At 40.6% G+C, this 24,025-nt stretch overlaps 1 protein-coding gene across 2 annotated transcripts in view; it reads right to left on the bottom strand.

Moving 5' to 3' along the window:
* CRBN (cereblon) overlaps window positions 1–24,025 on the bottom strand; it is a 544,932-nt gene that overhangs the window by 102,525 nt on the left and 418,382 nt on the right. Inside the window, exon 6 of one of the 2 annotated variants that reach the window (XM_033437190.2) lies at window positions 3,521–3,671. In XM_033437190.2, the coding sequence (XP_033293081.1) occupies window positions 3,521–3,523 (3 nt within the window). In that variant the 5' untranslated portion in view covers window positions 3,524–3,671. Of the gene's footprint in view, window positions 1–3,515; window positions 3,672–24,025 lie in introns of both variants that reach the window. The other variant, XM_033437189.2, reaches the window with a different exon arrangement.

Below are 24,025 nucleotides of genomic sequence, written 5' to 3'. Positions count from 1 at the left end.
GTATATTCTCCAAAGTATATGATTGGTTGGATGTCTGAGTCTTTAAGGCTGTGTTCTTGGGGTTGTGGCATTGGTGAACTGCAGTGCACCTAATGCAAAGTTCCCCTGATTGGATCTCTACAGGAGTCATTAGCTTGACGGTGACGTGGCAGCTGCCAGATTTCTTGTGCGTGGCAACAGCTTCACGTGGAAAATCTTTATTTGCATGATGAAGGCAAACTGAGGTAGGCTGTTATTACTCCTCCAAAATGTCCTTTTCTGCCTCTGCTTCTCTTTTTTCCCCATGTTGCACAATGAGATGAGACCAAGGGCTATATAGGGATCCGAGTCCTATTGCTTTGTCTCACAATACTCAGAATGCTAGAACAACCATGCAAAAGGACAAACATTGCTCCCGTGATGTTCAATGTTATTTTGTTAAATTCTCTCAGAATTTCATGCTTAGAAAAACTCCTTTGAACTGCTGTTAGAGTATGAGAGCACTGCAGCATTTTGTATTTCCCTTTTTGCATTGGTTGCCAGGAAGCTCAGAAGTTGCTATGTGCTCTGTCTTAGTTGCATTAACCTCCATTTTCTGTACAGTTTTTCTCTCCCAAGACATCTTTATTTCATTGATTTTGCTCTTTACTTTTTCTTTGTTTTTAATCATTCTATCTGTGTCTTTCACTATAAGCAGCTAGAAATAAGTACACAGAACACATTTATTCTACTGCAGGATATTTAACCTGGTATATTTTTGTTGCTGGTGTTCTTCAGAGCAATGGTTTTCATATTAGGGGATACTCTTTTTCAGAGTCCATTCTTAGGTATATTACCAGGGGTAGTAATGAAGGGAATACTTGGTATGTGTGCTTCCAAAGAGGTTCCTTGAATTTTACATCAAGCTCCTCTACCCAGACTGAGAGCTATTGGGGAAGAGCAATATTTTAAAACTTCACTGTGATATGTTCTGATCGAATAGGTCTGGCATAGGATCCAGAAATGTGCAGTTAAAATTTGTCTTAAAGGAATGTTCACATGGCAGATTTGAAACACTGTTAGGAAGACTCTGAGAAGCAGTGACTAATCACAGTTAAACAAAACTGTGGGGAAGGGTGGAGACTAACTTCATTCTACAGGTCAAGGTCAAATGCCAATTTCATTCCCATAGAATACTCCCTGTCTCAATGGAATTGAAAGGCAGGTGACCTGGCATCTAGTCTCTGCTCTGCCTGGCATCTTGGTGACCTGAGGAGTCCATTTAAAGCCCACAACTCTCAGTCACGTCGTTTGTATAAAATTGGTGAGCCTGTGATGAAAAGGACTCTTTCCACCCACAAAACGCAATGGTTCTTCACCACCATGCAGGGAGACGGCGAATTTAGAAACAGGAGGAATTTTAGTGCCACCAGATAAGCCATGTGCTGTGAGAATGATGGGGAAAGACTTTTCTGTAAAAAGTCAGTATGGCTTGGTTTTCTGCCAGGGAAGCGCACAGCCACTTTTGTTCTCAGCATTATATATGGGAAAAGTGAATTCACAAGTTGTACAAGTTGTACAAAATGGTTGTTTCATCAACAGGAGTTGGAAGCCAAATGCGATTGTTAAATATTCACAATCGATAAAACAAATCTGTACGCTTCATTTTTCTTGGAATAAGTGAAGTAATCCTGGCTGAAAGAGATCCCTGGAAGGCACTGAGCAGCTGGTAGGGTGAATAGATGAACACGCTCTGTCTCTTTCCTTCTATACTCATTTCACCTGGGAGATAACTATTTCCCCACCTCTGAAGATGAATATTCTTTTGTAGCAATGACCACTTGAAATTAATGAGTTCAAAATCCCGTGTCTCTCTTGGAAGCAGTTATGTCCAAGACTAATTACCTTCAGTGTAAAAAATACCTTTATTTTTTTTTAGTAACAAACTCCTTTTTCCTTTGCTGTACCTTAGAGTACAGCACATTTTAAACAGAGGAAATGTAATTAAATTAGAACTCGTGGTGGAAAGCAGTGGCGGCTGATAATAATTGCTTTTCAGAACACACTATAATTATTTCAAAGCATCACAGTCAATTCAGAAGACTCGCTTTGTCTGGACTAGAGCTGCTTTGATGAAGACACTATGCCTTCATGAGTCTGGGTTTTCTTAAATTTAACTAAACTATTTTTTTTAATGATTATATTAATAATTACAGTACCATGATGCTATTTTATGGACACTGGAAGATAAAATTCAAATTCCCCTTCTGTCTATTTGTTAAAGTTGTAACCACAAAATGTACACAATTTTTGCTTATTAACTGTTTGATAAGCCCTTGAAATTCTACAACCAATGAAAATACCTTTTTCATTTGGTACCTCCCATGTAGTATTTAATACATTAAATCAAGGCATAAGAGGGATTTTGTTAATACCCTGATAAACCACTAGTTTTTGCTCACCCTGTTTCCTCTACCTGGAACGTCTCCCCTTTTTTTCTGATTCCATGAGTAAAATTCTACGTTACCCTTCAAGTCCCAGATTAAATGCCATCTGTTATGGAATGAATGAATTCTCCCTAAAATTCATATGTTGAAATTCTAACATCCAATATGATGGTATTAGTAGGTAGGCCTGTGGAGGTAATTAGGTCATGAGGGTGGAGCCCGCATGAATGGGATTAGTGCCCTTAATAAAATAAGAGCTTGCTTCCTCCCTCTCTGTTCTCTACCACGTGAGGACAGAATGAAAAGATGGGCATCTGTAAACCAGGAAGAGGGACTTCACCAAGAACTCGACCATGTTGGCACCCTGATCATGGGCTTTCAGCCTCCAGTGCTGTGAGAAATCAATGTTTGTTGTTTACACCACCCAGTCTATGGTATTCTGTTATAACAGCCCAAGCTCACTGCGACACCACCTCTTCCACAAAGTCTTCCTTGATTGCCACAAGAGGAGTGCATCGTTCCAAATCCAAGATCCAAGAGCTTAAGTTTTCTTATCTACAGTACAGTGATCACAGGGATGTATTGACCATAAAATGAGTTAACATTTGTGGAATCTGAAAGGATACTGTTATCACCATTATGAATCTTTCTCTGCTTACCTCTTTAGATGCTGCCAGCTTAAAGACATGATATACAACACAAGTCAGCTAAACATTGGAGTCATCAGGGCACAATTTTCACCTCTAAGCAGTGGGTACTAATTAATTATCTGCAGAATGGTATTTTGTGTCTGAAAGAAAGCACTGGGGTCCTGAGGTAAACATATTATGCTGCTGTGTGACCTTGGGAAAGCCCCTTTACTTTTCTGGTTTTCAATTTTCTTTTGTACACAACGAGTTTATCAAACTAAAATTTCATTAAGATTACTTTTGCCTCCAGTACTCTATGAGTATAATTACAGGTGGTGCAAACCTTAAAACTGTGCCCAAGATATTTATAGCATGAAGACTAATTGACATCCTACCTAATCATGCAAACAGAGATCAAATTTCTTCTACGCAATTACCGTTTCTGGCTTCGTAAAGACAAAAAAAATCAAAATTTCATTACCTTACCATGCCATGCAAAGTTGATCAGTTTTGTGAAATATGCCAGGTAATTAATAACTGGAGGTGGAATGTTCCATCTCATTGTCATAGCATCATCTTGACAAAATTGCAGAGTCCTTCCCCTTCGGCAGAGAACATACTGGAATGTTTGCTGGTTCTATGGCGGATAGAAAAAAGTAAACTCAATGATAGATCAAATAATGACTAACATTATAATTATTATTATTTATAATAATAGCACTAGCAGTAAAGTGTGAACGTTTGCTGGGCCAGTACTCTGGGCTGGGCACTATGCTGTGATCCATATGGATTATATCATGTATATAATGCCGTTGAGGTAGGTATTCTCATTATTTGCTTCTACTGAGGAAACTGAGGCTCAGAATGGACAAGTAACTTGACTAGCGTTACACAGCTGGTGTGTGGTAGAAATGGAATTCAAATGCAGTTTGAGCTGACTCCAAAGTCCTGACCCTCAGCTAGAAGGTTAAACTGACCCATATGCAGTATCACTATTCAGGATTAGCATCCAGTTTGTAGAGGACCCGGCCTGTAAGGTATCAACAGAGAGCCTGATATTCAGCTGCCGTGTACATGAAGGGCTAACAATTATGTCATCCCGTTCCGATTTGTGTCTGTGTGTGTGTGTTTGGAGGGGGCAGTTTCCCATACATCCAAGCAATTCTCAGACACCAGATGGGTGGCCACTCAATTCCACTCAATTCCACCCATAATACCTATCGAATTCCACTCAATTCTGACACTATGTACTACCTGGAGACAGCATCAGATCCCACAGGTTAAGGGCTCAGTCCTACAAGACTGCCTTTCCCCACTTCAGATGCTAATCACAAGTTCAGGTTGTCACCTGTGCTTCTCACCAACTGCGTACAGATTTGAAGTTCCAATGCCCCCCTCCCTGAATTTTATTCATTTGCTAGAGTGACTCACAGAACTCAGAGAAACATTTTGCTTACTAGATTACTAGTTTATTGTAAAAAGGTATAACTCAGAAACAGCCAAATGGAAGAAATGCATAGGGCTGGGTAGGGGGAAAGGGCGTGGAGCTTTCATGCCCTCTAGAATCTCCAACCTGGAAGCTCTCTGAACCCTGTCCTTTTGGGTTTTTATGGAGGCTTCATTACATATGCATGATTGATTAACTAATTGGCTGTTGGCGATTGATTCAATCACCAGCCCTTTTCCCCTTCCCGGGGGTAGGAGGTTGGGAGGGTGGGACTGAAAGCTCGAACATTCTAATCACATGGTTGGGTCCCCTGCCAACCAGCCCCCCTCCTCAGGTGCGTTCCAAAACTCAACTCATAACCTAAGAAGAGACATCTTTATCACTTCCAAACTTATGAAATTCCAATGGTTTTAGGAGCTCTGTGCCAGAAATGGGGATGAAGACCAAATATATATTTCTCATTATAAATCATGGTATCACGATGGCTCTACCAATACTTAAACTACAGAAGCAATCCTACCAGTGGGAAACTGTTGCTGCTGAGTCCCCTGCATGCCTATCCCTTGGCCCTAAGCTGCTGTGGTCCTCCTATGGATCCCCCTTACACTTTCCACTTTCCCAGTATCTCCTCAAGACCTAGAAATAAAGGGTTGTAAATACCTGTCACAGGGGGCAAGTCCAGGACCCTGCCCCAGGATTTAGGCTAGTATTCAATGTGACTGGTTGTTGCCCATGCCATGATTGTGAATTTAAAAAAAATATTACTCTTGGTCAACACGATTATGTGTCAATGTGTTAGATATATTTAGGGCTGAGGGTTTGTGTTTTATGTTTTGTGGGGGGAATGGGGGTGGATGGGATGGGAGACTGTTTTAGTCTGTTTGGTCTGCTATAACAAAAACACCATGGATTAGGTGGCTTAAACAAAAAACATTTATTTCTCACAGTTTGGGTGCCTGGGAATTCCAAAATCATGGTGCTGGCAGATTTGGTGTCAGGTGAGGGCCCTATCCCTGGTTCACAGCCTTTTCATTGTGTCCTCACCTGGCAGAAGGGATGAGGGAGCTCTCTGGGGTCTCCTTTATAAGAGCACTATCCCCATTCATGAGGATCCACCCTCATCTGCTAAATACCTCTCAAAAACCCTACCTCCTAATGCCATCACGATGGCATTAGGATTTCAACATATGAATCCTGGCGAAGACACAAACTTTCAGACTGCAGTACCATCCGGAGGCCCCACCTCCTAAGACCATCACGCTGGGAGTTAGTATTTCAACATATGAATTTGGGGGGACACATTCAGTCCATAACAGAGACTTCCTGAAGCACTGACCTGGCAAATAAATGTTAAAAACGATGAATTTGTGGCCCTTCAATATCACCATTTTAAACACCATTCTCCAATAAAAGCAACTAAGGGCTCTTTGGCGAACTGGTTGATTCCAGGACTGGGGCAGGGAAAATAGAAGATGAATCTAGAGCATCTTGGAGTGCCAGATAGTGAGGAAGGGCTCAAAAAACAAAACAAAACAAAACAAGAAGGATGGGGCATATCGAAACGGTACATACTGAAAGAGCTCTGAATGGCTAAAGCTGGACCAACGTGAGCGTCAAATAAATGACAGTTTTAGATTATAACCCAAAGTACAAAATAAATATCCATGAGCCCACCCTGATATAGATGCATGAACAAATAAAACAGGGAGAAACGATGACTCTTCTGTACGGAAGAATTCCAATTAATAAATGTAAGCGGAATGAAATAGAAAATCATCCTTGGCACACCAGAGTAACAGCTGCTTCTGGGAAGATACCCTGATGGATGCTAACATTCATGGGTGAAAGTTTAAGCAGGAAGAGAGTATTTGCATAGTTTCAAAGGATCTCCTCTAAGTATTTAGCAATAGCAAAGGGAAAAAAGTAACTTTATATTTAAGAAATCTGGCAAACTGTCTTAGACAAGTGACCAAGTTAACATCACCCATAATACCTATCGATGATCACGTACCCCCTGATGTGATACAGAAAGAAGCACATCGCCTGTGTGGTATCCCTTCGAAGAATGCACACCCCCAATTTAATAGTGAAGAAACATCAGACAAATACAAATTGAGGGACTTTCTCTAAAACAACTGTCGGTACTGTTCAAAAGTGACAAGGTCATGAAGACAAGGAAAGAAAAAGAAGTTGTCACAGATAAAAGGAGACTAAGGAAACGTGCCAACTAAATGCGATTTGGGATCCTAACTGAATCCTGGAACAGAAAAAGGTCAATTGTAGAAAACTAGTGAGACCCAAATAAATTCCACAGTTTAATTAATAGCAGTGTAGAAGTTTCCTTTCTTAGATTTGATCAGTGTTTTACAGTTATGTAAGGGGTTAACAGAAGGGGAAGCTGAGAATGTGGGAACTCTGCATTATTTTTGCAACTTTTTTCTAAGTCTAAAATTATCTCAAAATAAAAAGTTTTGAAAAATGAATTTAAGAACCAAAACCCAGGAGAATTTTCTACATTATGGCATCTAAAAAAACCCATTTCTCCCCTTTCATGAAACTTATGGAATTGTGTATGGAATTTATCAAAATAAGCACGAAGTTTGAAGAAAAATTAAACCATCAACATCTTTTAACTTAAAAATATTTATTTAACCAATCGTTATGGATCTCCTACTATGAACTAAGTAATGTGCTCTCCTGAGTATACACTTTCCTTTATAATGTATAACTTTCACTTCAAAATCTTTCTTTCTGACATATGTAGTGGAATATTCTAGATATAAGCCTATCTGTTTTCTCTGGAGAAATTGTTTCTGGTCAGCTTGTGCCACCAAATATGCCCTGGGTGGCTGTTGGTGGCTTTTTGGTCTCCCTGTATTACCCTGGATGCCACTGGTTATGTGAGGGTTCAGGAAATTTTTGCTGTATTCCACTCTGGAAAAATAAATTTTAGTGCCTATGAGTTCCCTCAGTAAATAAATGAGACTATGCTATCACACCAGTCAGCTTGGGAAACGTGAGGCTTAGCTGGTCTCTCACCTCACAGGAGAAAGGAACCAGGAACGAAATCTTGACAGGGTGCTATCAAAGTGTCTCTCCCACACCCCACCAGGAACTCAGCCACTTCAACATGATGTGACTTGATTTATGGCTGCTGGACTATAGCTTCAATTATGTAAGTAACATGGGATGGGAAAATCAATCTAACCTGATAATTTTGCTCATGGATAATATTTCAAATGCACAGTTTGATGAGAGGATTACGTAGCATCTTGTAGGGTGTAACAGGAACATAATTATGGGACCTTACAGTGGCTGCAGCTCAGTCAGTTGATATGACATAGCCTCAACTTTTCTCTATCAATTTCTTCTGAATGCTTCAGCTTAAGTGTTTACCTGCCTCAAACTTTGGACTGCTGATTAGAAAAATTAAGGCCCACTTGATAGATTTGATGGCAGTGAACTGAGGATTAATAACCAACCAAAAACCCGAAAGAGCCAAGAGAAAAGGAAGGGATGCTTGAATATGAGGTCTTACAGGACTGGGAAATATTTGTGGATGTAATAATTGTGATAATAATGATGATTTATTTTAAAAAGCAGCTATATCTGTGAATCTGCTTCATTTTTGTTATTATATTCACTAGTTTGTTGCATATTTAGAGGACAAGCTAGTGGTTACCTTTGGGGGTAGGGGGCAGTGTAGGGTTGGGGGAGTAGAGGTAGAAACTATTGGGTATAAGACAGGCTCAAAGGCGTATGCTACAACATGGAGAATACAGCCAATATTTCGTAGTAACTGTAAATGGAAAGTAACCCATAAAATTGTATGCAAATAAAAAATTTTAAAAACGACAACCAATGAAAGAGAGAAAAAGGCAGCTAGAATTTATACATCCATATATATATATATACACACACACACACACACACACACACACACATATATATGCTGAAGGTGAGTAAGTTATGTAGGGGAGAAAAACAGCAGAGAAATAAATACAAGATATTTGCTTTTGGGGAATGAATATGGGTAAGATGATAACGTGTAGCCTAAATATATCTGTGGGCCTCACATGGTCCAGTATTTACACAAAGTTGCATTCTAAGAAGCACAGTCTTGGCACTGTAGGGTATTTAAAAGAAACCCCAATCCTTACTTGTGCCTCCTGAAAAACATTAAAGGAACCCCACTCATACTGATCAGCAACACTTCCCCAACATCCTCCCTATACTTATACCAAATCACCAAACACTCTTAAGCCTAAGTTCAAGGGCTTTTCTTCTACTATTCTTACTCCTTTTTTTCCCAGTTCTTTATTATGTAGGTCCATTCCACTAGTTGTCCACTTGCCCCTGATCTGCTTCTTGTAATTTTAATGTGTCCTTGGGAGGACGTGAGCTCAGGGTCTTCCTTTTCTGCCGTCTTGGCCACACCGCCCTCTAATCTTCTTATTGCTTGTGATTGTGTTTCATAAAAGATTAGGAAACTGGAGTCATTAAGACTCTCTTAGTGGGTAGATGATGATGGGGGAAGTTGTGGGGGTGGGGGTGGGAGGGGGCACTGGGAACAACCCCATGGTACTGAAGCACCAGAGAGAAAGTTGTGGCTTGTTCCGGTCTCACCCTGGAAGTGAGCAGAACCCCTTTTTCCATGAAGAGGTTTCTCCTTTCCCACCACACAGTGGCTTTGTAGCCATGCCCTCCATTACAGAAAGAGGTTTTCTCAGACTTAAAACTTGAGAAATTCAAGCAAGGAGCCAACTTGTCATTGTTACCCACGGGCAATTCAGACACAAGGGGCCCCTAGGTAGCACCAATCTTGTTCTTGCTAAGCAGTTGTCTCCTCAGCCAGCCCTCTTCCCCACAAAAGTTTCATAAAAGCTTTTTATTACGTAATTATACTTCTGTGCTTTGTAGTTGTGAGGTAACTCACAATTAGCATATTTAATCAGGAAATTAGGTGCTATAATCACAATATGGAACAAAAATTTGTCATGAAGTTTTAGTTCATAAACACAGGGATTTTTTTCTTTAAGGAGGGAAAAAAAACCCCACAAAATCAATGTTAACTTTCTGTTTTGGCAGATAATGAGATTTAATTTATGTGTGCTAAAAGGGAGCATTCCATCTGTTTTCCAGATGGATCCTGCCTTCCCCTTTAGCTGGGAATGAGTCATTCTGGAATGGAACTCTCCCTTCAGTCACTACCTGGGCTGTGCTGGGTTTTCTCTCTAGGGTAGACCTTGAGCTGATTTTCCTTGGAACATGTGGTGTAGAGGGTTGATGCTCAACGGATCCAGTTCACTGTTCAGGATATGTTTAGTGTGCTCTACTGTGTGTTAGGTGCTCTGAGGTGATGAAGATGAAGTGAACCAACTTAGATGGGAGGCCAGCTTCTAAATACACTGGGCACTGATACAGGGACATAGAAAATGGTGTGGGAACATAGAAGAGAGAGTGCCTAATCATGAGGGCAAGATAGCCACTTTATATGGTATTTCCCAGGAATAAAAATCTGTGTTTGAACCAACCAACCAAGGATGCAAAGAACCTGTTCACATACACTATATGTCCTACACCATAGTTCTTAACGTGGAGTCCAAGGACCCTCCTATAGATTTTAGGAGCAGGCTTGATTTTCTCCTGGGCCCGCCTTCATTCTATCGGAGAACAGGTGATGAGTTTACCTATCTTGTGACATGTAAGATATGAAAAGGTAAATATGATAGGTAAAGTTTTATGAATTTGCTTTTTTTTCTGGAGAAAATGTACATGGCTTTATCTCTATTTATATGCATATACTCAGTGGTGTCTGTGACCCACAAAATATTAAAGTTACTGATCTATATTATAAATATATATACATATATATTAATTTCCCAAATATTGTCTAGAGGATAGACAGAGGGACACAACTCCCACTTTCAAGCTATCAGGGAAGACAAAGAACTAAGGAATGGCACTGATAGTCAGTTAACCAAAGATATATGGTCCTTTTCCACAAGTGTAGCATTGCTGCTAGGAAGCAGTGGCCCTGTCAGGGATATTTCACAATCCTTCTTGCTTCCAAGTGTAGCCGCATGATGACTTCTTGACAATAGAATGGGAATGATGTGATGTGTGTCATTTTCAAGCTAAGTCAAGAACTAGGTCCAAAAATAAAAAAAGAACTGGGTCTAATTTCTTCACTCTCTTTTTTCTCTTCTGCAATGACTGTGGAAGATGGCAAAGCCACAAGATGGAAGGAGCCCGGGTTCCTGAATCCCAAGTGGAAGGCTGCTTTGTTGAATACCTGCACTGGTCAGGTTCAAGAGACTGTGGTTTAAGCCAAAAAAAGCATATATTCTAATGTCCATTAGCATTTTTGTGTTTATATATTATAGAAACTAAGATTTACTTATGATACAAAAGCCAAGTTCAACAGAATGTGATAAGTGACACAGAAGTGTTAAATGCAATGGGATACTAGAAAAGGAGTGGTGAGGAAAATTAAAGAAACATCCAAACTGAGACAAAACATAAGCAACACCTTAATGAGGAGTGGATACCAAGGGGAAGGGCCCATGGAAGATCAAAGAGGTTGGCAGAAAAGTGGGTGATGGGAGGTGAGCATTTCAAGCACAGGGAACAACACATGCAAAGCCCTGGAGATGACAGTGAGTAGGGATTGGCTGAAAGTAGCTCAGTGTGACTGGAGTGGAGGATGGGATATGGGTGGAGGTAAGAGAAATCTGCAAGGTCTAGATCCTGAAGGAGATTAGACTTGATCCAAAGGGCAAGATAATGGTTTTAATGAGATTTGGGTTTTTGACAGATAATTCTGGTTGCTGTGTGAAAGATGAAGGGAGCAAGATGAAAACAGGGTGGTCACTACATAGGCAATATTCTATTCCTGATACGTAGGGACGGTGGTCCAAACTAATGAAGAGGCAATGGGAAGAGAGAGAAGTGGCAGGAAGAATGGTGACTAGATAAGGAAGAAAAAGAATCTGGAGCCAGAGATAAATGTCGATATGAGAGTGGAAGGGGCAGAGGACTTCGAATACATGATAATGCTGCCACCCTTGGTTTTGCTATTAGGTTAGTATATGGTTTTTATCTCTGTAGGTTTAGTTTTACCTGCAAAATTGATGACAAAAACTAGTTTGCAGGGTTTTAGTCAGGATTAAATGAGACCCTGCCTGTGGTAGTGTTTTATAATTCCACAGTGCTTTATAAAGGAAAGGCTCTGACGTACAGATAGATTCCACATAACAACAGTCCAATTCTCTTTGCCTCAGGAATCTAAGGATTGGAGTCTTGTTAAGACCGTTTACAAGTGGAATTTTAGAGGGTCCACATGGAGAAGGATCACTTTCTACTCTGATGAATCAACCTCACAAGTATTGTGGTGTCTCCCCCAACGAGCCCACCATTTCCCTCGAAGTGAGTTGTTTCTAGGTGCCTCATTTTTCCTTAACTAGATGACATTTGGGGATATGACATGCCTGGATGTCTTTGAGGTCATCATATCTTCCAGAACAGCCCCTGACACCGTGCATTTGTAGCTTCCTTGAACTACACTTCCGTCTCAGTCTTCTGGTTACTAATGGTAGTAAGACGTTCTCCATGATGGAGATCAGTGTTCCTAAGTCTCCTCATTTCTACCAAAGGCACTGAGCCCTGTAGACAGTTGAACAATAGAGAATGGCCTTTGCTTCCCCAAATTAATTTGTATAAGGCCTCTTTGTGAGCACAGGGTGGAAACACACTTGAATCTCAATAAATATTTCCTCTGTGGCTCCTACTATCACAAAATGTGTCAATAATGTGGTTCTTTTCCTTGATTCCTAATACCAGCTGGGCTCACTGTACTGTATTTGACAATTTAATGATCAAGACACTGAGTTCATTAAAAAACAAACAAACAGAACACCTCTACATTTAACTAATAAGATCTAGATACTGAAGTCTGACTTGCAGAAACACTTGCCATTTTCCTACACATCTGGATCTCGGAGGTATTTCAAAGAACTTCTCTCTTCAACCAGATTGACGAAGCATTTTGGGGACCAAAAGAAACCTGATTCAAGCAATTATTCTTACATGTACTTTCCAAGTCTTGGCCAGTCTTGGAGGGTGGCAAGTCATTGTTTATAGGAGAATGAATTTTTGATTGAAGTATCTTTGGGTCAAAGATAAAAAGGAGCAGTTCATACAACACGGCAGCTGGTATGACAAACTGCATAAAACAACGATTTGCAACGAGTATAGATGTATCATCAGTGCTTTTGGAATCCTAAACCTCTCATTTGATTGCGCCATTTAAGATGTGTGATGGAGTGTGTTGTGATACCTAACTTGTGTGATAAAATGTGTGATAGAGTGTGTTGTGATACCTAACTTGTGTGATAAAATGTGTGATAGAGCGTGTTGTGATACCTAACTTGTGTGATAAAATGTGTGATAGAGTGTGTTGTGATACCTAACTTGTGTGATAAAATGTGTTGTGATACCTAACTTGTGTGATAAAATGTGTGATGGAGTGTGTTGTGATACCTAACTTACTTATACTCAGATGGCGGCATGGATGATGTTCCTCATTGGTGTTTGCAGTTCATCAAACGTCTGCCATTCTCCTGTGATGATACATGATTTCAAAAGGGAAAGGGAGGATACAGCGTGAAATATAGTGGAGACTGGGGCTGCCGCTTTGAATGTGCCACCTGCACCTTCAAGGGGGCAGCCGCATGTGGATGGTACTGGAGTCCAGGCCGGGCAGCCCTCTCAGAGGGTGGTTCTGCCTCATTCTGCCTCACAGCTTGGCAGTAAAGCCTTCTGCACGTGATGGGCATTGCAGTGGGCTGTGGTTTTACCTGCTCAGTGTATATTCCCATTTCCCTTCTGGTAACAGAACCCCCTTTCCTTTTGAGAAGCTCCTTCATCAGTACAGGTGGTCTTTGTGAGACTGTCAATCACAGTGCCCCTCTTCCAACACTGGGACTGGAGTGGGTGTGTAGACCAGCCTGGGCCAGTCAGTGTACTTCCCTCTGGAAATGGCGACTCGCTCAAGAACAGACCTGTGGCCAAAGTCAGACCAATCAGATTCCACGTTCAAACCTGACTAAATCAGTCAGAGAGACAGCTTGCTCTCGGTTTTGGCTCACAAGTTGTGAACACATAGGCCAGGGCTCTCAGAGACACAAGAGAGACACGACACAGAGAGAGCATCAGAGAGCATTCACACTCCGAATCCCTGCAGCCGAGAACTAAATCCACACTTGGACTCCCCAGGTATAAATACTAATACATTTCATTCCCTCCACTTCTTCAGGCAGCTGGTTTGAGTTGGGTTTCTGTCACTCACAACACAGAGTTCTCATACAGTTGTTAAACAAATGCAATTTCAATGAAGGGATCAATGAAACATTTCCATGTCTCACTGTATTGTGACCCATGTCTAGGCACGACTCATGATAGATTTCTGATTCTAGAGTATACAAAATGATTGCTCCTAGCATTTTTTTTTTTTTTGCAAGAGGAATAAAAATCATGTTAGGGTGGAGTCAGCCAAGAGCCCATTTTTTCCATGTGTGGAAGGAGATTGTTTTCCAGTGTTAGAGCTAGGATGTCACCGTCTATCACTGCCATAACAGCCCGGTTGTATACAGCAATTTCCTCTTGGACAAAGGCAGAAAGAGGTGACTTTAAAGGTGAAGAGTTGTCGTGGAGAAAAATAATCCTTTTCTACACTTGTATTCCGCCCTCCATTTCAAGACTCCATTTCCTATCACTTATTTTTTTTTTAAATAATAGCTTTATTAAGATAGATTTCACATACTGTGTAATTCACACAGTTAAAGTGTATAATCCAATGGTTTTTAGCATATTTACAGAGTTGTGCACAATTCACCACTATCAATTTTAGACTGTTTTAATCACCCCCAAAAGACCCTTTAGCAGGTATCCTCCAGCTCTCCCCTCTCCTCAGCCCTAGGTACCCACTCGTCTGCTTTCTGTCTCTTTGGATTTGCCTATCCTGCAATTTCATGTAAATGGAACTGCACAAGATGTGATCTTTTGTGACTGACTTCTTTTACTTAGCACCATATTTTCAAGGCTCATCCACTCAGGCATTCATTCCTTTTTGTGGCAGAATAATATTCTATTGTATAGATATACCATGTTTGTTTATTTACTCATTTGCTGATGGACATTTGGGTTGTGACCACCTTGGAACTATTAATGAATAAACTGCTACAAACATTCCTGTACAATGTTTGTGTGGACATATGTTTTCATTTCGCTTATGTTCCTAGAAATGGAAATGCTAGGTCATATGGTAATTCTATTTTTAACTTCTTGAGAAGCTGCCATACTGTTTCCAAACTGGCTGCACCATTTTGCATTCCCACCAGTGGGGGGGTGTGAGGCTTCCAATTTCTCCACATCTTTGCTAGTATTTACATCTCTCTGATTATAGCCATCCTAGCGGGTGTCAAGTGGTATCTCACTGTGATGTTGATTTGCATTTCCCTGATGGCTAATTAGGTTGAGCATCCTTTCATCTGTTTGGTGACCATTTTTTTCTCTTCTTTGGAGAAACGTCTATTCAGATCATTAGCCCGTTTTTAAACTGAGTGGTATCACTTCAATAGCAGTGGCAAGGTACTTTGGTGAACAGAACTTGGCCTCAGGTTTTGGAATGACCGAGTGCTGGGAAATGCACTCTGTATGATCAATGGAACCAGGAAGATGAATGTGGATGGGGACAGAGCAAAGAGAAGACAAGCATTTTATCCCCAGCCTGAGGCTGGGGTAGGGGAGGGGGCAAGGGCCAATATTTCAACCATAATTATATAATATCCTCTGGTAGGAAAGAAAGTAAACAGTTGATGCTAAGAATCTGGGGAGCTGAGTCCTGCCTTGGTACCTCTTTTCCACCAAGGCTGTTCAGGCAACAAGCTTACATCCAAGGAAGAATAATTCACAGAATGGGGAATAAGGTAAGAGCTTAGTAGTTACTTGGCAAATGCTGAATCCCAAGGGGTGGCCTTTTTTAAAAAAATAAATTTATTTATTTATTATTTATTTTTGGCTGTGTTGGGTCTTCATTGCTTCACGTGGGCTTTCCCTAGTTGCGGCAAGTGGGGGCTGCTCCTCCTTGCGGTGTGTGGGCTTCTCATTGTGGTGGCTTCTCTTGTTGTGGGGCACAGGACCTATGCACTTGGTCTTCGATAGTTGTGACTCAGAGGTTCTACAGCACAGGCTCAGTAGTTATGGTGCATGTGCTTAGCTGCTCCGTGGCATGTGGGATGTTCCCAGACCAGGGTTCGAACCCGGTTCCCCTGCATTGGCAGGCGGATTCTTAACCACTGTGCCGCCGGGGAAGTCCTGGGGAAGGCCTTTTTGATGAATACAAATCGGAACATGAATCTGAACATCTGGCCTCGTCCTTGGACTTGAGCTTCTCATCTCTATCATATGGAAGCGGGAACTTAAAAAAGGTGGTGGTAAGAATATCCTCCCAGAACTGGGACAGGAATTCAAAAGAAAAGTGGAGCATGGTTGCATTTCTGGCAAGGCACAGGTATCCCGCTGCTATGGACTGAATTGTGTTCTCTCAAATTCATCTGTTGAAGCCCTAACTCCCCAATGTGATAGTATTTGGAGATGGACCTGTGGGAAATAATTTGGTTAGATGAGGGTGGGGCCCTTATTATGGGATTAATATCCTTATAAGAAGACAGTAGAGGGCTTATTCTCTCTTGCTCTCTCTGCCATGTGAGGACAGATATCTACAAGCCAGGAAGAGAGCTCTCACCAGGAAGTGAGTCAGCTAGCACCTTGACTGTAGACCTTCCTGTCTCCAGAACTGGGAGAAATAAATGTCTGTTGACTAAGCCACCAAGTCTACGGTATTTTGTTATAGCAGCCCAAGCCGACTAAGACACCTGCTCGCTAGTAAAATATGGCCCCATGAACACCGCACATGAACATTCCTCCTCTGTGGGCTTCCTCCTCTTAGCATTCCCTCATGGTTTTGCCATATGGAGAGTCCCGGAAATGTAAGATGAGGGGCCCAGCTGTGCCCCTCCTTCTTCTGGCTATTTGAGCTGAGGTTGGGGGTTACCAGGCTATAGATGCCAGAGAACGTGATTTCCATATCTGGCATATGATCTACAAAAACAATACTTTCTTGATCTTTTAAGAAGAGTTCATAATGACTGAACACTTGGAGCTTATTATGCTCTTCATAGAACACCATGAAATATTGATACATTCAATTCCAGGAACAACACCACACAGAAAATGAGACTGTATTGTATGTCACAATATAAAATCATAACCACAAACACACATCCATAAAAAAGCATGCTGTTGAATTAAGAGTGATTGGTTGTTTGCCGTAACTTTTGCTTTCTACTTATTCATTTGATTTGTTATCAGCTAGCACTCACCAGCAGATGAGCAGTAGCAGATGCAGAAAGCCTAGGAAATTTTGCCAAGGAAAAGCTTAAAATTGAGAAAATTTTATCCATTAAGTTATACTTTCTGAAAATTGCAAAAACCCAGCAATTATTCCAATTTAGCGATGGAACACATCTGTTTTGCGCAGACTGAAAATCCCTAAGCTGGTTCCTAAAATTTCATACTACAAATTGTCCTATCCTACAAAGGCCATGACTTGTCTGTTAACAGACTCTTTTCTGTTTGTGGGGTGTGGAAGGTGGTTAAAGGCTAAACACGCCGTTCTTGCTTCCACACATAGAACCCTGGACTTGAACAGACCCGGTTGGCAAGGAGATTCTCCATTTGCTCACCACAAGGGTCATCACCAGCTTGGACTTAGGGAGAAAGGGCAAATAGTAACCATGAAGGTGAGCCCGTCAATCTAATTTTGGATGAGACCTGGTCTCAGGAGGTGGCCCAACTGAAGGACACCTGTCACATTAAGCTTCCCCAATCTAGACTCAGCGGTTTAAAAGTATCTGGCATTAAAGATGATCTCATCACTTCCAGTGGTTCCTGTTGAGATATTTATTGAGCACGTTCATCATACCAGGCACTGTTGAAACGGAAGTGCACACTAATCCTACAATTACTTTTATTACCTCATTAAGGGCTTAGTGTGAACCCACTTATCAGAAAAAATTCCTCTACAAAGGGTAGAGAGGAAAAGGTGGGAAAGAGAAAAACTGCTGAACACTTAGAAGTTGGAGATAATTGTGATATAGATTAATCAGAACTTTTGGGTGTAAGTAACAGGAGATAACCTGATCAATTTTAAGATACTGTCTTTTCAAAGAACTAGCTTTTGCTTTGGTTGATTTTCTCTATTTTAATTTTCAATTTTATTGATATCACCTTTAATTTTTATTATTGCTTTTCTTCTGCTTGCTTTAAGAATAATTACTCTTCTTTCTCTAGTTCCCTAAGGTCACTAGATTGATTGATACTGCTGTTCACGTCATCTATATCCTTACTGATTTTCTGCCTGCTAGATCTATCAATTACTGACAGAAGAGTGTTGAAGTCTCCACTATAATAATAAATTTGTCTATTTCTCCTTTCAGTTTTATCAGTTTTCGCCTCATGTATTTTGACACTCTTGTTAGGTGCATACACAGTAAGGACTGTTATGTCTTCTTGGAGAATTGTCTCTTTTTTCATTATGTAATGCGCCATTTGTCCCTGATAATTTCCTTGTTCAAAAATCTGCTTTGTTTGGAAATAATATGGCTATTCCAGATTTTTAAAAATTAGTATCAGTATAGAATATCATTTTACTTTTAACCTATCTAAGTCTTTACAGTTAAAGTGGGTTTCTTTAGATAACATATAGTTGGGTCTTGTTTTGTTTGTTTTTAATCCACTGTAACAATCTCTGTTTTTAATTGGCATAATTAAACCATTCATATTTAAAGTGGTTATTGATATAATTTCTATCATGTTTTCAACAGCTCTTTATTCATTGTATTTATTCTTTGATACCTACCCCTACCTCCTATTGCCGTTTTTTCCTGCCTTCTCTGCATTTAATTGAGCATTTAATATGACCCCATCTTATTTCTTGTTTAGAATATTAATTAAACTTTTTAAAAAGCACTTTTAGTGGTGGCCATAGAATTTACAATATACATTTTTATAGTCTTAAAAAAAATCTTGGTGAAACATACATAACACAAATTTACAATTTTAACCATTTTTACATGTACATTTACACTGTTATCTAAGCATCACCACTATCTCCAGAACTTTTCAATCTTCCCAAACTGAAGCTTTGCACTCATTATACAATATGCAGTTTAAACTAATATGACTTCACCTTAAGTAACATTATATTCGTTTTTGCAATTCAGGTACATTGTAACAGAGTATTCCGAGTTCATCCCTCCTGTCTCATGTGATGTTGCTGGCATTCATTTCACTGATCCACAGGCTATAATTACGAATATGTTATTACTCTTATTTCTTTACAGTTATCTTTTAGATCAATTAAGAGTAAGAAAAATATTTTGTTTTATTTTACCTTCACTTATTCCTTTTCTGAAGCTCTTCCTTTCTTTATGTATACTCAAGTTTTCAAGACATTATTTTCCTTCTCTCTCTCTGAAGAACTTTTTTACTATTTTTTGCAGGGCAGGTCTGCTGCTTACAAATTCCCTGTTTTTGTTTGTCTGCAAAAGTCTCTCTATAACCTTTATTTTTGAACGATTAATTTTGCTGGATATAAAATTATAGGTTGGTAGGTCAGTTGTTTTCCACCACTTTTAATATTTCACTTCATGCTCTAGCTTGCATGATTTCTAACAAGTAGTATGCTTTAATTCCTACCCGTTTTCCTCTACAGTTAAGGTATTGTGTTACTCTGACTTCTTCCAAGATTTCTCTTTGCCTTTGGATTTCTGCAGTTTGAATATGCTATATGTAAGCGTAGTTTTTAAGTATGTATCCTATTTGGTGTTTTCTCAGCTTCCGGGATCTCTGGTTTGGTGTCTGTCATTAATTTTGGAAAGTTTTCAGTCATTATTCAAATATCTCTTTTGCTCCCTTCTCTTTTCTGATATTCCAATTATATGTATCTTATACATTTTGAAATTGTCCCGAAGTTCTTGGATTTTTTTTTTTTTGCCGTACGCGAGCCTCTCACTGTGTGGCCTCTCCAGCTGCGGAGCACAGGCTCCGGATGTGCAGGCTCAGTGGCCATGGTTCATGGGTCCAGCCGCTCTGCGGCATGTGGGATCTTCCCGGACCGGGGCACGAACCCTCTTCCCCTGCATCGGCAGGCAGACTCTCAACCACTGTGCCACCAGGGAAGCCCTCTTGGATTTTTTTGTTCATTTGTTTTCTGCTATTTTTTTTTCTGCCTTTCAGTTTGGTTTCTGTTGATCTATCTGTAAGCTCATGGAGTCTTTCCTCGAATGTGTCAAGTCCATGAAGGCATTCTTCATCCCTGTTACAGTGTTTTTGGTTTCTAGCATTTCACGTTGATCTTCTCATAGAATTACCATCTACTATACCCACCTGTTCTTACACATAGTCTATTTTTTTCCATTAGTGTCCACATCATGTTAATCATACATCTTAAGTATCCTATCTGCTTACTCCTACATATATGTCATATGTGAGTCTGTTTCCAACAATTACTTTGTTTCCTCAGACTACCTTTTTTCCTTGCTTTTGGCTTGTCTTATAAATGGTGGTTGAAAGCAAGACATTATATCAAGTAATGAAATTTGAGATAAACAGGACTTTAGCATGAGGATTTATGGTAATATGGCTAGGAATGGAACTGTGTTTAATGTTTGTCGTAGTTACAGGTGACAGAAGCTTCAAATTTCTCGAGTGTCATCGTTCTCATCTCCTCTCTAGATTTTGGGCTTCCCCAAGTATACTTCCTCAGAAAGAGTCTGCATCTTGTAGCTCTTTCAGCTACAATCTACTATTATTATACTGAGGCCCTGTTGGTGTGGTACTAATGTAGGGAAAGGGGAGCATTATAATCTGATGAAATCTCAGTGTTTTAGTGGCCTGAATCTTGGGCTTGTCACCTTCACAAGTGTTCCTCGAGTGGTATAACTTTACCCACATGCTTCTTACTCCCTTCCTTGCCTACAGCATTTGCTATTGATTTCCCTGAAGCCCTGACCCCTGTTGAGTGGCCCCCCTGCTCCAGCCTCCACATTTCCTCAGAGGACAGACAGGAAGGCTTGAGGTGCTGGAAATGGAGGAACGTCCTTCCCCTACTGGCATAAGACTCTGGCAAAATCTTTTTCCTGGAGAGTAGATCTTTGTTACAGAGAAGGTTCTGGGTGAATTTTACTATAATTACTTTCCCGCTGCCCCTTCCAGAGCCATGAGTGGCTCATTCTGGGAACTTCAGACTGAGAATCTAGTGGGGTTCCTGGGGGTGATGATCATGGAAGAATGGGTTCTCCAAAGCCTGTTGGTCCTTGGGACTTTCAATAAAAGTCAAAGAAAATTAATTGATTTTCAGTTTGTCAAGTTTTTTCTTGTTGTTAGGATGGGAAGCTATCTCCCAGCTCTTTACATGTCAGAGCTGATACCAGAAGTCTCTATCAAGAAATGAGGACATGTTTATTTACCTATACAACAAATTCATGGGCAGGGCAGAGATAAAGCTTCCCTCAGGAATGAATAGGACTAAGGCCTTGAATGCTGCCAAGACTGCTTCTTTACATTTTGACTCTCTCTATTACAGCCTAACTCTTTACTATTGCTGATCGCTGACCTGTTTTCTCCATGGCTGCAGGCAGCTCTATACTCACACCCTAACAGCTCTTTTACCACACAAGCAAAGAACCTTCCTTTTCAGCTTCAAATTAAAAAGAAAAATCTGCCAAAGGACTGTGAATGGCTAACCTTGCTTCACATGCCCATACTCTGGACCAATCACTTTGACTGAGGAGGGGAAGGACTGCGATTGCCCCAGCCCGGACTATGCATACACCCTTGGGGCCCCATAAATGGGACCATTACCCGAAAAGACAATGGAGGTTCTCCCTAGGCATGAAGACAAGCGTTTTAGAAGCGAGAATGTAGAAGAAAGAAAGACAAATAATCCATGCCTAGGAAGGGGAAATAGGGCATAACTCAATGAAGGCAAAATTTGCCCACTTCATAATTTCATGTACTTGGAAATCCTTTTTAATGCTTTCTGATGTTTATGAGAAGGGATGATGTGAAGCCTTGCTTCTTACAGTCCTTTGGTGAAGTGGATAACTAAGTCTGTTACTCTGACAATACATTTAAACTGAGTTATTTTGACAACGGATTTCCATTATCTATTTCATCTAGTTGCAAACTGTCAGAATAAATCTCATGAAGGGGGAAGATCAAAGCTGCTTTGTTTTATTAGCCAGTTTTATATTCCATGAATTCTTAGATTTGACATGGTTTAATACACAACTCAGGACAGAGGTGTAAGGTGGTGATTTCCACTGTAACCTCCTACACCCCCAAATCTCACAAAAGTAAAAACACCCTAAAATGACAATTCCTGGCAGTTCAGTCTGAATGAGATTGTCATATTTTGATTCATTTGTTTGCTCGTTCAAGTTTGTTCTGAAATGGCCTGAATCTACAGGAAAAACTTCAAAAAAGGGACCCAAGTTTCAATAAAACTTTCTGAAAAAATATTTAGAAGGCGTATAAGAGCTCTTTCTGTTAAACCCAACTTCAACTCATGTAAGCCAAAAGGAAATTTATAGCCTCACATTAAAAAGAAAAAAAGAATCCACGGATGGCAGGGAGGGGGCTAAATCGAGGGGTTTAAATGTCACTGGGACCTGCTCTTGTTCCATCTGTTGGCTTTGCTCTTCGTAATGGGCTCCGTTCTAATTTATTTCCTTATGAGTTGATGTCCAGTGGAAGAGAAAGCATGCCTCTCTCTCACAACCCCACCAAATCTAAAGCTTACAGCTCACTGGTTAGACTGAGTCACATACTCAAACCACAATGCATCACTGTGCCAGGCGATGATGGCTCTAACTGGTGAGTCAGGACTAAGGATGGTGGAGCCAGCATTTGTAGACTATGAACTCAAGTAAAGCAAGGGGCGGGTTCCCAGAAGACATGCACGGCTTTTCACCAAAATAGTTGTAACAGGTGTAACAACAAGGATGATAACAACTACAGACGTTTACAGAGTGCTTAGTACGTGCCCAGCACTCTTCTGAGCATTTTAAATGTTTTAATTAATCTAATCCTCCATACCACCTCATGAGAAGATAGAGAGGTTGAGCAACTCACCCCAAGTTATACAGCTAACAAGTAAGAGAACCAGGATCCGAGCCCAGGTAATCTGGCTCCAGGGTTAGTGCTCAACACTAACCACTGCTCAACACTGCTGCTTCAGAGACATGGGGCAATACAACCCAAAGGGCCACCCTAGAAGGCAGGGTACAAGAGATGATGGTCAGTACCCCTTCTCAGAAGACAGTTCTTCATGCGATCTTTAGCTGACTGTAAATTGTATCCTGATCCCAGACTGCTTGGCCCATGTAGAAAATAAATGCATCTGGGACCAAAGGCTAAACATCTTGACTTGCAATCACATACATTATTTTGGCCCTATATCTCTACCCTCAGCTTTAGTAGATGGATTTCTATAAGAAAAGTTTTCCCTTTGAAGTGAACTTTGTTTATACGTGTGTGTCTGTATCTGTCAGTTTTGTTCCTCCCCTGAAGGAAAATATCCCCAGTTCACAAATATTGTAGAACTCAGACTGCTCCTCGATTCCTTTTCTCCACAACCCCCATGGGAAGCCTGCTGAGTTGGACGTCTGGAAACTGATTTCACCCTCCATGGCTATGCAAACCACCTGCAGTGCCCTTTGACAAGCAGATGAGTTTTAAAAGAATTCCAAAGAGAATTTGCACTGGCAAGGCAAAACATCTTGTCTCCACCCGATGGAGAGACTTGTGGAGTTTACAGGGAAAATGACTTAAGAAGATTTAAAGCCAGAAATTCTGAATAGCTTATTTGAAGAAAAAAATCTTCATGAAATCAGTGAAAAATATCTTATAAATGTACTTGAGTGTGTTTTTTTATTGAATAAGTTTATCAACTTATCAGTAACTGGATTTAATCAGTTATTTTTCTCCCTAAAATGATTTATGCTGTGTAACAAACCATCTAAAACCCGAAGGCATAAGACACCAATCATCTGATTTCTCATCAGTCTGCAGGTTGACCAGGGGTTGGCCCTTCTAGGCTGGCTGGGCCAGGGATGGCTCTGCTGCCCATGTTTTTTAGTCTCCTCCTGAAATCGGCAGGTCAACTTGGGCATGACCTTCTCATGACAATGGCAGAGATGGCAGAGAGAATGAGCCCAGATGTGTAAGCACTTTTCAAACCTCTGTTTGTACTGTCAGCCAACTTCCCACTGGCCAAAGCAAGTCACAAATCAAGCATAGAGTCAAGACATGGAAAAGATGTCCCACCAATACAGGACGATACTGCAACCTTATACAACGCAGGGAATGGATACAGGGAGGGATAAAGAATTGAAGCCTTTCATGCAGTCTATAGACCC

The sequence above is a fragment of the Orcinus orca genome, chromosome 10, assembly GCF_937001465.1.
Source record: "Orcinus orca chromosome 10, mOrcOrc1.1, whole genome shotgun sequence".
NCBI classification, from domain to species: Eukaryota; Metazoa; Chordata; class Mammalia; order Artiodactyla; family Delphinidae; genus Orcinus; species Orcinus orca.
The sequence above is the reverse complement of the archived record's forward strand: the minus strand, read 5'-3'. Positions and strand labels throughout refer to the sequence as shown.